The sequence below is a fragment of the Gracilinanus agilis genome, chromosome 3, assembly GCF_016433145.1.
Source record: "Gracilinanus agilis isolate LMUSP501 chromosome 3, AgileGrace, whole genome shotgun sequence".
NCBI lineage: Eukaryota > Metazoa > Chordata > Mammalia > Didelphimorphia > Didelphidae > Gracilinanus > Gracilinanus agilis.
The window spans coordinates 202,519,450-202,533,992 of record NC_058132.1 but is presented as its reverse complement, the minus strand read 5'-3'; the positions used below and the strand labels follow the sequence as shown (position 1 = coordinate 202,533,992).

Genomic DNA, 14,543 nt, shown 5'->3' with positions numbered 1-14,543 from the left:
GCCATCTGATCCCCACCTTGGTACCCTTTCAAAAACACCACCCTTATAGATTCCTTAAGTCAAATTCTCACAGAAATTGTGAAATCCATCCTTTCTGGCAAATGTGGGTCTTTAGCTACAAGAGCAACTGGGTGAGGAAGGGTAGATGGCTAAGAAGGACATTTAATGACCATCTCTGCTGGCAGTGGGTCATCTCTGTCTGCCAAGTAGAGTTTTATTAGACTTTTATGTGAAGTGAATTCTTACTGGATAGCAGCATCATAGCAATTTGGGTTGATTAGTGGTGAATCAAGGGAGGCTCCTTGGGGAGGTAAGTTTGTCCTTATTTTTTCCCACCTCTTTGCATGTCTCCTCCTCTAGGTCTGACTGCCCTTCCCATCAGTTCATCTCTCTTCACTGCACCCGTAAGAAGATTCTCTTCTCATTGGACCAGAGTAGACTTGGCTCCAACTAACAGCCAAGCTTGGGCTAAAACAGTAGCAGGGAACTTGAAAGGAGTGGATGACCAGGTTTCAGGGGCTCTGGCCCAGAGTCTTCCTGGGAGATATGGCTTCATTATGGATTACTGGCGGGGGGGGGGGGGGGGAGTAGCAAAAAAGAATCAGAAGGCATAAGTTTGAGCTGTAGTTCTGATACTTGGTAGCTATGTGACTGTAGGTAAGCCATTTGTAAGGACACAATCATAAAGAACCTTGGAAAAGCCTGCTATGGGGCTCAGGGGATAGTGAGCCAAGCCTGGAGACAGGGAGGTCCTGGGTTCAAATATGGCCACAGATACTTCCTAGCTTTGTGACCCTGGACAAATCCCTGAACCTCAATTGTTTAGCTTTTCTGTTCTTCTGCCTTGGAGCTGATACTTAGAATTCACTCTTTTTCTCTTTTTTAAAACCCTTAGCTTCCACCTTAGAATCAATACCATGTATTGGTTCCAAGGCAGAAAAGTGGTAAGGGCTAGGCAATAGGGTTAAGTGACTTGCCCAGGGTCACACTAGTGTTACGATTAAAAATAATAAAGACTGATATAAATATATAAATTAGTATTTTAATTAAAGCCATGCTGATAGAGATAAATCATTAGACCACGCGCCAGTAAGAATTCAAAACTGCTGCCTCCTCCATTATTATTACCTCTCCTCTCTTCCCTGCCTGCTAGCCAAAGAGAGCGAGACTATTTTTGATTCTCTCATTTATAAACTGTGCCCTGTGTGGTGACGCAGGCATTCCCACGCCCAAAGAACCAGAAATGGAAACCCGTTGGACCAAGGGAAATGTAGTTTGATAATTCCCACGTGTCCATAGAAAATATATATATACTTTTAGATGGCATCTCCCAAATTCCAATTTTACACTAGGAAGTAGCTGAGGTTATATTTGAACCCAGGAGCTCCCATCTCTGGGCCTGGCTCTCAATCCACTGAGCCACCCAGCTGCCCCCCTTTCTTTCATTCTTCTTATTTTTTTTTTAAACTCTTACCTTCTATCTTAGAATTAATTCTGGGTATTGGTTCTAAGGCAGAAGAATGGTAAGGGGTAGACAACCCGGGTTAAGTGAGTTGCCCAGGGGCACACAGCTAGGAAGTATCTGAGGCCAGATTTGAATTCAGGAAGATGAGCCTTCCTGATTCCAGGCCTGGTGCTTTACCCACTGAGGCTGTCCCCAACCTACAGAGATTCTTATGTTCAGATTGTTGTTGCTCAGTTGTTTTTGTTTCTTTTTAGTCATATCCACCCCATTTAGGATTTTCTTGGTGAAGATACTAGAATGTTTGCCATTTCCTTCTCCAGTTCATTTCACAGATGAGGAAACTGAGGCAGAGTTAAGTGACTTGCTCAGGTACCCACAGCTATTAAGTGTCTTAAGACCAGATTTAAATTCAGGTCTTCCTGAATCCAGGGCCAGCACTCTATCCCCTGAGTCACCTAGCCATGCAGTCCACATTAGTGGTCCCATTTTTATTTGAGTTTGATGACATTGTTCAAAGAATCAGGGTTAAGCAAATCTCCTCTAGCCCTGTTGTAGTCCTGTCCCTGAGGCTCCCAGGGCACTGAATAGAGTACCCAAAGACTCAGCCTAGTATTTGTTCCTTCTGCCCTCCTCATGAAACACATAACTTCTGCCTTGGCCTCTGGCTCACTGACCTCTAGAAGAAGTCTCCCTGGTGCGTGATTGGAAGTTTACTCCCATATTACCAGGCATGTGCTTAAGCCAGCTCTAAAAAGGGCAATAAATCAGGGTTTCATTTATTATCCTATCCATTGTCTAGACTTAAGAAAGTGTTAATAAGTAGATTAAACTTAAAGGTGTTTAGGCATGCCTTTTTTTTTCTTGTTAAACATTTACCAGCATAGCCCTCCTCTTGAACCAGGGAGACTTCTTCTAGAGGTCAGTGAGTCAGAGGCCAAGGCAGAAGTTATGTGTTTCATGAGGAGGGCAGAAGGAGCAAATAGAAGGCTGAGTTCAGTGGTATCTGATTCTTTGTGACCCTATTTGGGGTTTTCTTGGCAAAGATACTGAAGTAGTTTGTCATTTCCTTCCCCGGCTTCTTTTACAGATGAGGAAACTGAGATAAACAAGGTTCAGTGACTTGCCAGAGAGGTGGGTGGTGTGTCACATCGCTAGTTGAGGCCAGATTTGAACTCAGGAAGATGTCTGCCTGACTCCAGGTTTGGCACTCATCCTGCATATTACTTATCATCAAAGAAACTCAGTGATAAAATGGATGTTTGGACAGGCTAAATCAGGATAAGGAGTCCTAGTTCACCCTCATTTATCTGTTCTAAAGGAAGAAGGGAGCTATGGAATGGATAACAAAAAATATAATTCAAAATTTACTTAATCTGAACTTTGAAGCATATCACATGATTATTTTTAAAAACAGATTTTTGAGGGGCAGCTGGGTAGCTCAGTGGAGGAGAGTCAGGCCCAGAGATAGGGAGTTCTAGGTTCAAATCTGGCCTCAGACACTTCTTAGCTGTGTGACCCTGGGTAAGTCACTTAAGCCCCAATGCCTGGTTCTTACCACTCTCCTCCCTTAGAAGCAATACACTGTTGATTCTAAGACGGAAGAGAAGGGTTTAAAAAAAAAAAACCAACCAGATTTATTCCTCTAATTATATCTTGCTTAAGATTGATATTAAAATTAGATTGAAAGGAGGAAGTGCTATAGCCTTCATGGACCAGAAAGAATAATACAAATAATAGCATTCATTTACATAGCACTTTGAGGTTTGCATATGTTTTCTCACTTGAATCTCCAAATATTAGACAACCCTAAAAAGGGCTGATGGCCAAGGCAGATCCCTGGAGTTGCACAGTGCAGGACTAGGAAGTGATAAAGCCAGGCTATGTCTGAGCCATGATGCAGCAGATGTGGGTGGCATGTTTTCCAGGGGTGGAGTTTTCTTAGCCCTTCCTGAGCCCAAGGGGAACAGCATGGAGTCCAGGTTGAGGAAGGAGGATAATAGGAAATAATCCATGTTTTTAGGTTTCTCCCATTCTTCTTTCCCCAACAGGCTGTGGTATGAGAGCCCCACATGGGCGGATTGTGGGTGGGGCTCTGGCCCCTGAGAACAAGTGGCCCTGGCAAGTTAGTCTACACTTCGGTGTAACCCACATCTGTGGGGGGACCCTCATTGATGCCCAGTGGGTGCTCACAGCTGCCCATTGCTTCTTTGTGTAAGTAGTGATGCATGCAGAGTGGTTTAGATTGGGCAGGGGAGGAAACATGGGGCCTCTCATTTGCCGTGGGATGGGTAGAAGGTAGACTTCCTGTTGATAAGGGCAAGGACACATTTCAAAGTAAAGACTCTCCTTCCCCTCTACTCGTTCCCCTCCTCCATCTGGACTATCTCAGATACAGTTATGCTCACAGTCAGAAATTAGGTTAGATAACCTCTGGAAGGGTACAAAATGCTGCTAACACTCTCTCAGGAGCCTCATTTGATTTATAGGAGAATAAAATGACATGATTGGTGCAATCACAGATCTAGAGCAGAAAGCATCTTAGAACTCTAGTCAAATACATTCATTTTGCAGATTGGAAGACTGAGGCCCTGAGAGGTTAAATGATTGCTTGAGATTCTGAAGGTAGCAAATGTGAGAAATGAGATTTGAATTCAGGTCCTCTGACTCCAAATCCGATGTTTTTTTTTTTTAATCTCTTTTAGAACATTTTAGAAGGGGAAGGTAGGAGGGGCAGGAGTAGCTTGCTATTTCCCTTTCAAGCTCATTTTTACAGATAAGGAAACTGAGGCAGACTGTGAAGAGTATTAAGAAAATGGGAGTTGCATTCATAAAATGGAATTAAAAAGGAGGCTTGTTTGTGGCAACAGCCATTGAATTAGAGCTCATAGGGAAAAGATCAAATGTGAGCAATTTCCTGCCTGCATCCCAGCATAGATGATACAAGGAAAGAAGTGGCAGGGAGTCCATTAGAGGACTGACAACAGCTGTCAGTCCTAGTCTCTGGCTTTTTCTTTCTTTTTTTTTTTTCCTTTGAGGGGAGGTTTGAAGTGAGAGGTGCTGCAGCGAGAGCAGGTACGTGCAAGTACAAAGGGGGTGCACAGTGAAGGGCAGGAGCCTAGAGTGATTGAAATAACTTGAAATCTCTGTCCCTTCTAGGGGCCTCCCAATGGCCATTGCATTCACCACAAATTTAATCAGGCTGCCTGTCACAGGTACAGCCTAATGTTATCTGCTTGAAGCAGATGCTACCCATTAGCCGAGGCAGGTAGGTGGCTGGTGCCAACAAAACTCTCTCTATTGTTCTGGCAGGACCCGAGAAAAGATCCTGGAGGGCTGGAAAGTGTATGCTGGGACGACTAACCTGCAGCACTTGCCTGAAGCAGCCTCAGTCTCCCAGATTATCATCAATTCCAACTACTCTGATGAGGAGGATGACTATGACATTGCCCTTGTAAGGCTTGACAAGCCCCTGACCCTTTCCGGTGAGCGAGTCCAAGACCGTCCCTCCCAGATCTGCCTGTGGGGATTATATCAGAGGAAGATGAAACTCAGCTTTACAGCCTCCATTGCACCAGTTAGCCATTGATTAAGTGCCTACCATGTGCAAAGCACTGGGGATAAGGGATCAGGGGATGGCAGAAAGAATATGATGATAATTGAGACCCAGACCCTGTCTCATGGTGCACAGTATAAAGAGCTGAACTTGGAGACAAGAACCACTGGGCACTTAGTCTCACGCCTGGCACTAGCTATGTGGCTCTGAGCGGCAGCTGGGAGGCACAGTAGATAAAGTGCCAGGGCTGGAGTCAGAAAACGTCTTCTCAAGTCCAAATCTGGCCTCAGGCACTTACTAGCTGTGTGACTCTAGGCAAGTCACTTAACCCTGTTGGCCTCCATTTCCTCATCTGTCAAATGAGCTGGAGAAGGAAATGGCAATAGCATTTCAGTATCTTTGTCAAGAAAATCCCAAATGGAATCAAGTAGAGTCAGGCATGACTGAAATGTGACTGTTTCATGTTTTGTGTTCATGACTGAACAACAACAACAACAATAACATGTGGCTCTGGGCAAACCATTTAGCCTCTCCAAGCCTCAGTATCCTCATTTGTAAAAGAGTATAATAACAATACCTGTGGCACTTGACTCGGATTTGTTGTGGAGACCAAAAGAGATAACATAGTGCTTTGCAAACTTTAAAGTACTATGTAAATCTCATTTGTAATGAGGATGTCATATTTATTCTTGTTGTTCCATTGTTTTTAGTTGTGTCTGACTCTTTGTAATCCCATTTTGGATTTTCTTAGCAAAGATACTGGAGTTACTTGCCATTTCCTTCTCTAACTCTAACAGATGAGAAAGCTGAGAGAAACAGGGCAAAGTGACTTGCCCAGGATCACACAGCTAGTGTCTGAGGCCAGATTTGAACTTAGGAAGGTGAGTCTTCCTGATTCCAGGTTCAACATGCTATTCTCTGTGCCATCTAGCTGCCCATGATGTTATATGGCATAGGCCAGTGATGGGCAATCTTTTGAGCGTGGTGTGTCAAAATTCACCAAAAACCCGAGCATAACTTGGGTGGTATGTCACTTCGAGAAAAAAACCATAATTCCATGATATTTATAGTTAAAATAACAAAAATGTATAATTGCAATATATAACTGTATTTAATAGACCCAAATAGGTAAATTAATAGAGGTAGAATTGTCATCTATAGTGCACACAGTGTCTACACTACACTACAGCAAATGTTTCATCCTTGGCATGTGGCCCCATACTTCTCTGTATGCGCCTGCATGTGGCCGCGTGTCATCAAAAATGGCTACACATGTCAGTACTGACATGTGTGTCATAGGTTTGCCATCACTGGCATAGGCTATGTGACACATGTCATTGAATCAATCAACATGCATCTATTTAGCACTTACTATGTACTACTTACTAGTACTGTGATAAGTACTGGGAGTACAAAGAGAAAAGTGAAACAGTCCCTGCCCTCAAGGAGCTTCAGTTCTTTTGCTTTGGAACTGATATTTAATATCATTTCTAAGTCAGATGGTAAAGGTTGAAAAAAAAGAAAAATGAATATGAGGTACTTTATACATAAATATATTATAACTATCTAACAAAATTCATGTGGAATGAATGTTGCTAACATATAAGAGGTTCAAAGTACTATACAAATTTTGGAAAGACAATTTCTGACTGGTTATAGCACAGAAAACTTTATGGAAGAGTAGCATTAGAGGAAAAACTTGAAAATGGGAAGGTTTCAACAAGCAGAGAGAGAAAAGGAGCCATCTGTCTAGTTGATGTATGGATATTAATTTCCTCGACAGTATCCAAAACAGTAATTTAGCCAAGGGGAACTTGCTGCCTGTTGAGGAATTCCATCTCGTCCTTGAATAAGTCTACTTTTAAAGGAGGTTTTGATTATATCTAGCTAAAATCTAAAGCTTCTAGTCATTGCTCCTGTTTCTGTCCTCTGAGCCCATAAAGAGAAAATCTAATCCCTTTTCCAGGTGATATTCCTTCAAATATTTGAAGATAGCTATCATTTTTTTCTAAGTCACCTCTTCTCCAGGCTTCTGGAGTTATAGTTGGTCTTTCAAATTTGTCTTTACACTGTTCTTGTCTTTGTGTAAATTATCCTCCTGTTTCTTCTCATTTCACTCTACATCAATTCATACAAATCTTCCCAGGTTTCTCTGAATCTACCCTTTTCATCATTTCTAATGGATTCCATTATGCTTGCCTACCATAATTCATTCAGTCATTGATGGATATGCTCCTTAGTTTCCAGTTGTTTGACATTCCATTCAAATTTCTTTTGTAAATATTTTTTGCATCATGCAAATATAAATATTTTTACACCTTTTTTTCCCCTTAATTTCTTTGGAATGTGTTTCCAGTACTGTTATCATTGGGTCCAAGGGCATGAACAATTTTGCGACAGATAGTGACTTTAGGGGGCATAGTCTCTTGCTTTCCAGAATGTCTGGAAAGACATGTGCATTACAGTGACCGCAATGGAGTAGGTAGAAAGGTGAAAGATTCAGAGTGCAGATTAAGATTTATTTGTTTGTTTGTTTAGACAAAGTCAATGAAGAAATTTGATTTGCTTAACTAAATGTTTGTAACTGATTTTTTGTTTCTTGCTCTCTCAGTGGTGGAGATGGGGAGGTGGGGCAGGGTTGTGGAAGTGGAAGGAATAGAATAAAGACCTAAAAATAAAGTAGAATTGAATTTTTGTAGAAAGACGTTAAAAATTTTTTTAAAAAGAGAAACCTAGTAATATAAAGCAGTTTCTGATAAACACCAAAGGAGTGATTCAGGCAGTAAGTATTTTAGAAGTTCCAAGGAGGGGTAGCAATCACTGTGGACTGGGCTACTCAGGGGAGGCTTTATGGAGGAGAGATACTTGAACTGAGTTTTGAAGGATGGGAAGGAATTTGATAAAAGAGCAGCAGGAAAGAAGACCTTCCATAGTCAATCCTGGTGCTGTGGAAAGAACAGTATGGAGTCAGAAGATCTGGATTCTAGGCCTGGTCTTGTGACTTTGGAAAAATCACTTCAGTAACCTAGGTCTACGATGCCTTACCTGTAAAACAAAGGGACAAGAGACAGAGGACCTGGGTTCAAATATTACCTCTAACACTTAGAGCCTGTGTGATCACAGACAAATTACTTAACACAGGAAATGTGTTTTGTAGCCACTGGGCACTCTTTGCACCTTTTTTTTGTTGGGTAGAAGAAAGAAACAGTAGTCTGAACTCCCAGACATCCATTCCAATGGTCTGCTATCCTAGGGCTGTGTCTATTCCACTCTGGTGATGACATCAATTAATAAACTAAGTAAATTACTTAGCTTCCTTGAGCCTTAGTTTCCTCATCTGCAAAATGAATGGGTTGGGGACCCTTACAGCCATAAATGTTTGAATTTGTAATGCAAGAGGAGAAATAAAAGGAGTAGTGGGAGAATGCCACTTATGTGCCTAACACTGTACTAGTAGAAGGAGGTCCTGGGGTGGAGCTGGAGTCCTAGGAATCTTAAGCTTGTTAATCCTGCCATTGTCATGTTCTCATGCTCTTGAGGCCTGGGGTACTTGCTGGTGCCTGGCTTCTTAATTATGAAAATGATGCCATGAGTCAGTACAATTAGCTCATGGAATAAGGAGGAGGAAACTGAGGCCAGTTGAGCAGGGAGGGACTGATTGGAAGTGGGGCATGGAGTAACCTAGGGAGCCTCACCCAGAACTATGACCATCTCAAACCCTGGCCTACATGCTTCCCATTTTTTAAGAGTTCCCTTTGGAGGGATGCAGGCTCACTCAGGCCTGATGTGTAGACATGGGAGGAGAGTCTCAAGAGGGTAATTGAGTATCTTCCTAATGAGCTGTAGAGAAATCTGAACTTTTTGTATTTATTTCTCTAGTCATGGGGAGGAAAGAGAATAAGCCTAGACCCTAGGAAATTTGTGTGATGGTTTAGTATTTCTGGATGTTCTCAGACTACCAAGGGGGCATCATTCATCCCTGCACAGGAAAAGTCTGTACGGGAAAGGTTTAAACCAAAAAAGAGAAAGACTAGAGAGAAAGGAAACTGTGTCTTTAGAGACTCTGAAGGATAAAAGAGAAGGACTGTGGAGTGGACCCATGCTTGAGAGGTCTGTTAGGGATGGGACTCAATTTAATAAATATTTTTAGTGTATACTAACATGCTCAAGATCCTATGTTAGAAAGGACTAGAGATCAAATCATCATTTTACAAATCTTCATCTGAGATGCTGAGGCCTAGAGAGGGGGAATGACTCCCCTAAAGTTAGGTATAGTTAGTAAATGTCAGAGCATAGGTTTTCTGACTCTCAACATTCTTCCTTCTGCATTTGGCCAAAGACAAAGTCATGGTAAACAGAATTAAAAGAACTTTTGCTTGGGTCATACTGCCATGAATTAATTCCAGGGAGGGGTGGAAAACACCATCACCAGAGTGGAATAGGCATAGCTCTAGGAGACCAGATCATTGGACTGGATGGCCTGTACTTCAGACTACTGCTATTCAAAGAAAAGAGTGCAAAAAGGGCCCAGTGGCTACAAAACACACGTCCTCTGTGTTCTCTGTCAAGTAGATGTCCCTCTATTGCCAGCCTAGCCCAAGATACCCTGAGGATACAAGGAGGACATCACTTTCAGACTATTCAGTATCCATGGCTCATGCATTTAATCCTGTGACTCTAGGGGCCTGAGGACTGACCTTTGGACTAGGGTGAAACCATAATAGAGATTGATTATGGGTCTGACTACATGGCTATTAAAGTCCCTTCCCACCCTTGAATTCAATGAGATTCTGTATGTGTGAAATGTGGACAGCTAAGTGGAACCATGGATAGAATGCTGTTCTATGGGGTTGGGAAGAACTGAGTTCAAAACTGGCCTCAGATACGTACTAGCTTTGTGACCCTGGGCAAGTCATTTAACCGTTTTCTCATTTGTAAAAAGAGCTGGAGGAGGAAATGTCAAACCACTCCAGTATTTTTGCCAAGAAACCCCAAATGGGGTCACAAAGAGTCAGACACTACTGAAAAAGCCTGAACAACAACATGTGTGGAAAGGGGACAGGAATTCCTGTAAATCTTTGGGTCAGAAGACTTTGGGAAAAGGGAAGGAGCCAGTCTCTGGTCACATGAGAATTCTGAGTTCTGGGGAGTGGGAAAGAACAAGGTCTTTTTAGACCATACAGTGGATTTTAGGCCCTTGAGAAAAAAAATCTAAACAAACGACAAAACCCCAGCACTGGTCTTAGATTAATGCCACATGGTCTTTATTGCAGCTAGCATCCATCCCGCCTGCCTCCCCATGCATGGGCAGACCTTCAGTCTCAATGAGACCTGCTGGATCACTGGCTTTGGCAAGACAAAGGAAACAGATGGTAAGAAGTCAGGGCTGATGCTGAGGCTGTGGCTGGTTGTGAGGGCAGGGAAGTGGGCAGCCCAAGCCACAGCATTCTGAAATTCCCTTCCCAGAACCAGAGGGGGGAACTCTGTACAGAACTGACCATAACCCGTAAAGAAGAGGGTTTAAGTGGGTGCCTCATTTCCAGAATCTAATTGGGGATCTTTTGGTGACCTTAGAAAAAACAGCCAGGGCTGTGGGGGTCAGCATCCCAGAGGACAGTTTCAGGCAGCTTCAGGAGGAAGGTAGCAACAGTCACCTCTACAGGTACCTGGCCCCTAGGGTGTTAGGAGTCCTGGCAGCAAGCTCAGTTTTAACTCGGTGTAAAAATGCAGTAAATAGAATGTTGGTCTTGGAGTCAGTAAGGTCTGAATTAAAATGCTGCCTCACACACTTACTAGCTATATGATCCTGGGCAAGTCACTTAGCTTCTGTTTGCCTTAGTTTCCTCATCTGTAAAATGAAGACAATAATAGCACCTGTTTCACAAAGTTGTTGTTAAGATGAGATAACATATATAAATAACTCTACACAAAATGCTTAGGGCACAAATAAATTATAGTTACCATCATCATCATCATCCTTAGGTTGAAAGTCTTAGGGGAAGTGAAACCATGAGACAGGAACAAGATGGAGGGTAGTGGCCCTCCCTAAGAGAAGTCTGTGTTTAAATGTGTGTAAATTTGGTGTTTCTTTTTGTGTGTTTGCATGCATAATTGTCGAGAACATTTTGGGGTTTGTACCAAAGTGAATGTGTTGTATGTCAGAAGGTCTGAGTTAGGGTCCCAGGTCACTAGTCAGAAGAACAAGAGCAACCTCATCCAACTTCAATTTCTACATCAGTAAGAGGATAATGCAAATAATTGCCCTGCTTTCTTCATAGAGCTTATTTTGACTCAGCCTAGGTATGTGAAGCTACTTTGTGAATAAGTTTATGGGAATTCAAAGTAGTGTGTGTGTGTGTGTGTGTGTGTGTGTGTGTGTGTGTGTGTGTGTGTGTGAGTGCCAGTCAGAATGGTGGGTATGTGTATTTGGGGATAGAAATTCAACCATGAAGGGACTTCCCTTGGGCCCAGGGTCAAGTACAAAGAGCAATGGCCCTTGGGAGACCACCATGAAAAGGTTTCTACAACCGTAGGAGGCCTCCCTGGGGCATGAGCACTATGGAGATGGAGTTGGTCTTGGTGGGCTGGGCTGGAGATCAAACTCTAGGTTCATTCCCCATCTCCCTTATTTCCTCTCTCTCTCATTTTCCATGAAGATAAGACGTCCCCTTTCTTGCGGGAGGTTCAGGTCAATCTCATTGACTTTAAGAAATGCAACGACTATATGGTCTACGACAATTATCTGACTCCACGAATGATGTGTGCCGGGGACCTTCGAGGAGGGAGAGACTCCTGCCAGGTGAGGGAGTGACACTTGTTTGGGGGAGAGACGTTCTAACATCCCAGGGGATCGGGTAGAATGAGGGGAGGTGGGTCAGGGAAATGGGAAGTTTCAGAGACTCGGGCTTTCCTGTAGCAAGATACCCAAGGTACCTGGGAAAGACTCTGATCTTCCTCCATGTCTGAGACCATTATCTTCTCCTTATAGGGGGACAGTGGGGGGCCACTGGTGTGTGAGAAGAACAACCGATGGTACCTTGCAGGCGTCACCAGCTGGGGCACAGGCTGTGGCCAGAGGAACAAACCTGGTGTATACACCAAAGTGACAGAAGTCCTTCATTGGATTTACAGCAAAATGGAGGTAAGAGAACTAGGGCTTTCTGGAGACAGGTGAGATGCTCAGAGCTTAACCCTAGCTAGCTCTTCTCCAATAGTCTGCTGGATACCAATCTTTAATCTTGTCAGGTGTGGACCTCTAAGTGCTTTTATCTCCTACCTCTCTTGGCCTAGATGAGGACAAAAACCTCTTTTCCCTTTAATCTGACTAATATTTATTATTATTTCTAGAATTATTTATTATTGTGTAGCACTTTACAAAAATTATTTCATTTGATCTTTACCACAATCCTGGAAGGCAGGGGCTATTATTATCTTCATTTTACAGATAAGGAACCTGAGGCAGACAGAGGTTAAGTGACTTGACCAAGGTCACACAGGTAGTAGATGTCTGAGGACAAATCTAAATTCATCTTCCTGACTCCTAAATCCAGTGCTCTACCTTTTGAGAAAACTAGCTGCCTCAGGCTACAATAATACTGTGACTAATGAATTTTAGGGTCAAAATAAAATTTAACTTAATAGTAATTTGCTGCTGTGTACAGAACTTGGCACTAGGTTAGATTCAAAGTTTCGTTAAGACCCAGTTTTTACATTCGTGAAGTTTACAGTCCAAAAATAAGACAAGACAAAAGCCCTAAACTATGATATCTCATGTTTCATAAGTGGAGAAGGTCCCTAGGCTTAGTTATAAAACACAGGGTTGGTGAAAATTTAGGTATCATCATTCTCAAAGACCTTCTTGCTTTCATTCCTTCCCTAATAGGAAAATATGGTGGGATCCTGCTTTTGTACTCACCTAAGTTGCCACCCTTGTTCATCCCTCGCCCATGAGCCCACATACATACATCATTGGTTCATAGGGGTTGTGAAAGATGAGGCTTGTTATTGTGCTTGTCTTTCTGTGTTGGTAATTCAGTATTATCCAGTGGAGAGGCTAAGAGTCTGGAGACATGGTTTCTACTCCAATTTGCTGTGTGATCAGGCAAGATATTTGATGTCTCTGTGTCTTGGAGTCTCCATTGGTCATGGAAGGGAAAATCATACCCCTCCAGGGACACCCTGGAGCCAGCTCATACCAGTCGGTTGTTAAATTTTCAATATGAGCATTTATACCTCATAAATGGCAACTACACAGAATATTTTGTTGGCTGTCTAGACTTAAAGTGATGGAGAAATTTTAGTTTTTATTTATATTTATTTATAATGTAGTTGAGGCTTAAAAGAATGCTATATCTGCTTTGTTATTGTTTTTTCTTTTTTTGAAAAATCAGTTGTTAAATTTAATATCAACACGCCCATTCCCCAGCCCTTCCAATGTCTCAGAAGTAGGAGGATGAAAAGTGAAAAAACTGATGGGGAGGCACAGGACAGGCCCACAGATATCTAAGGAGCCCTGTTCCTCAGCACAAATCCTTACCAAATATACATTAATACTTTAACGTAGTCACCTTTACCACACCTAAAATACAGAACGCTCTCTTCTTCTTGCCTTTGTCATTCTCCAGGCCTAGTAAGCACTTCCATACTCCTCATTTCAACTTCTTGGAATTCCTACTGGCTTCTTTCCAGGCTCTGCTGTGAGCCACTTTCATGAAGCCTTTCCTGATCCCTCCCAAATTCTTTCTCTGTCCTCAAATTATCTCATATTTGCCTATTTGTGTACAGTTGAATGTAGGTTCCTTAAGAGCAGGGTCTGTTTCCTTGTGGCCTTTTCCCCTACCTAGCATGGTAGTTGGCACATAGTAAGAGTTTAAGACAAGTTACTAAAACCGAACTGAATGGGGCCCACTATCTTCTCTGCTGAGGCCGAGAACAAATCCATGCTAAGGAGGGTAAGAAGAATTCCAAGCCCCGCAGCATTGAGGTTTTTTGCTCCTTGTGCCCTTCTAACTTGCTTGTACTCTTCTTCTATTTTTAGGGTGAGGTGTGGGGCCAGAAGTCCTAAGCAACTGGCAGGGCAAGCCAGACCATCTCACAGCCTTGACTGTGAAGGCTCCACCTGTGATTGAAGCTACAGGGATTACTCCAGTATCTCCTGGAAATGTGGGCCCAACAGATGTTCTTCAGTAACTTTATTATCTCCTTCAATGGGTGCATGTATGTGTGTGTATGCATGAACCTGGGTATATGTGTGTGTGCAGATGTGTCCCTGCTTTCCCAAGCCTGGAACAGCAGTGGCATAAAATGGAAAAGGAGCTAATTTTCTAACCAAACTGGAAAATATTGGGAGACATGATCTTGAATCCCACAGACCTTTCTGACAGGGTTGCCCACACCAGTTTAGAGAGGGAAAGGGGTTGATATGGAGACCATCCAAATGGGTGGATCTAGTGATCCGAGTCATGGAGGAGCTCTGGAGACACCTTCAATGACTCCGACCATTCTCTGGCCCTTGTCTTGATGCCT

General features: G+C 42.8%; 1 protein-coding gene across 1 annotated transcript in view; it reads left to right on the top strand.

Annotated features, from left to right (window-relative positions):
* The window catches only part of TMPRSS13 (transmembrane serine protease 13), a 37,254-nt gene extending 23,108 nt beyond the window's left edge, over positions 1-14,146 (top strand). Inside the window, exons 8-14 of the mRNA XM_044669028.1 lie at positions 361-404; positions 3,514-3,676; positions 4,775-4,947; positions 10,292-10,390; positions 11,675-11,817; positions 12,007-12,188; positions 14,056-14,146. Coding sequence (XP_044524963.1) covers positions 361-404; positions 3,514-3,676; positions 4,775-4,947; positions 10,292-10,390; positions 11,675-11,817; positions 12,007-12,188; positions 14,056-14,146 — 895 coding nt within the window. The remainder of the gene's footprint in view (positions 1-360; positions 405-3,513; positions 3,677-4,774; positions 4,948-10,291; positions 10,391-11,674; positions 11,818-12,006; positions 12,189-14,055) is intronic.
* Positions 14,147-14,543: the final 397 nt, after the last annotated feature.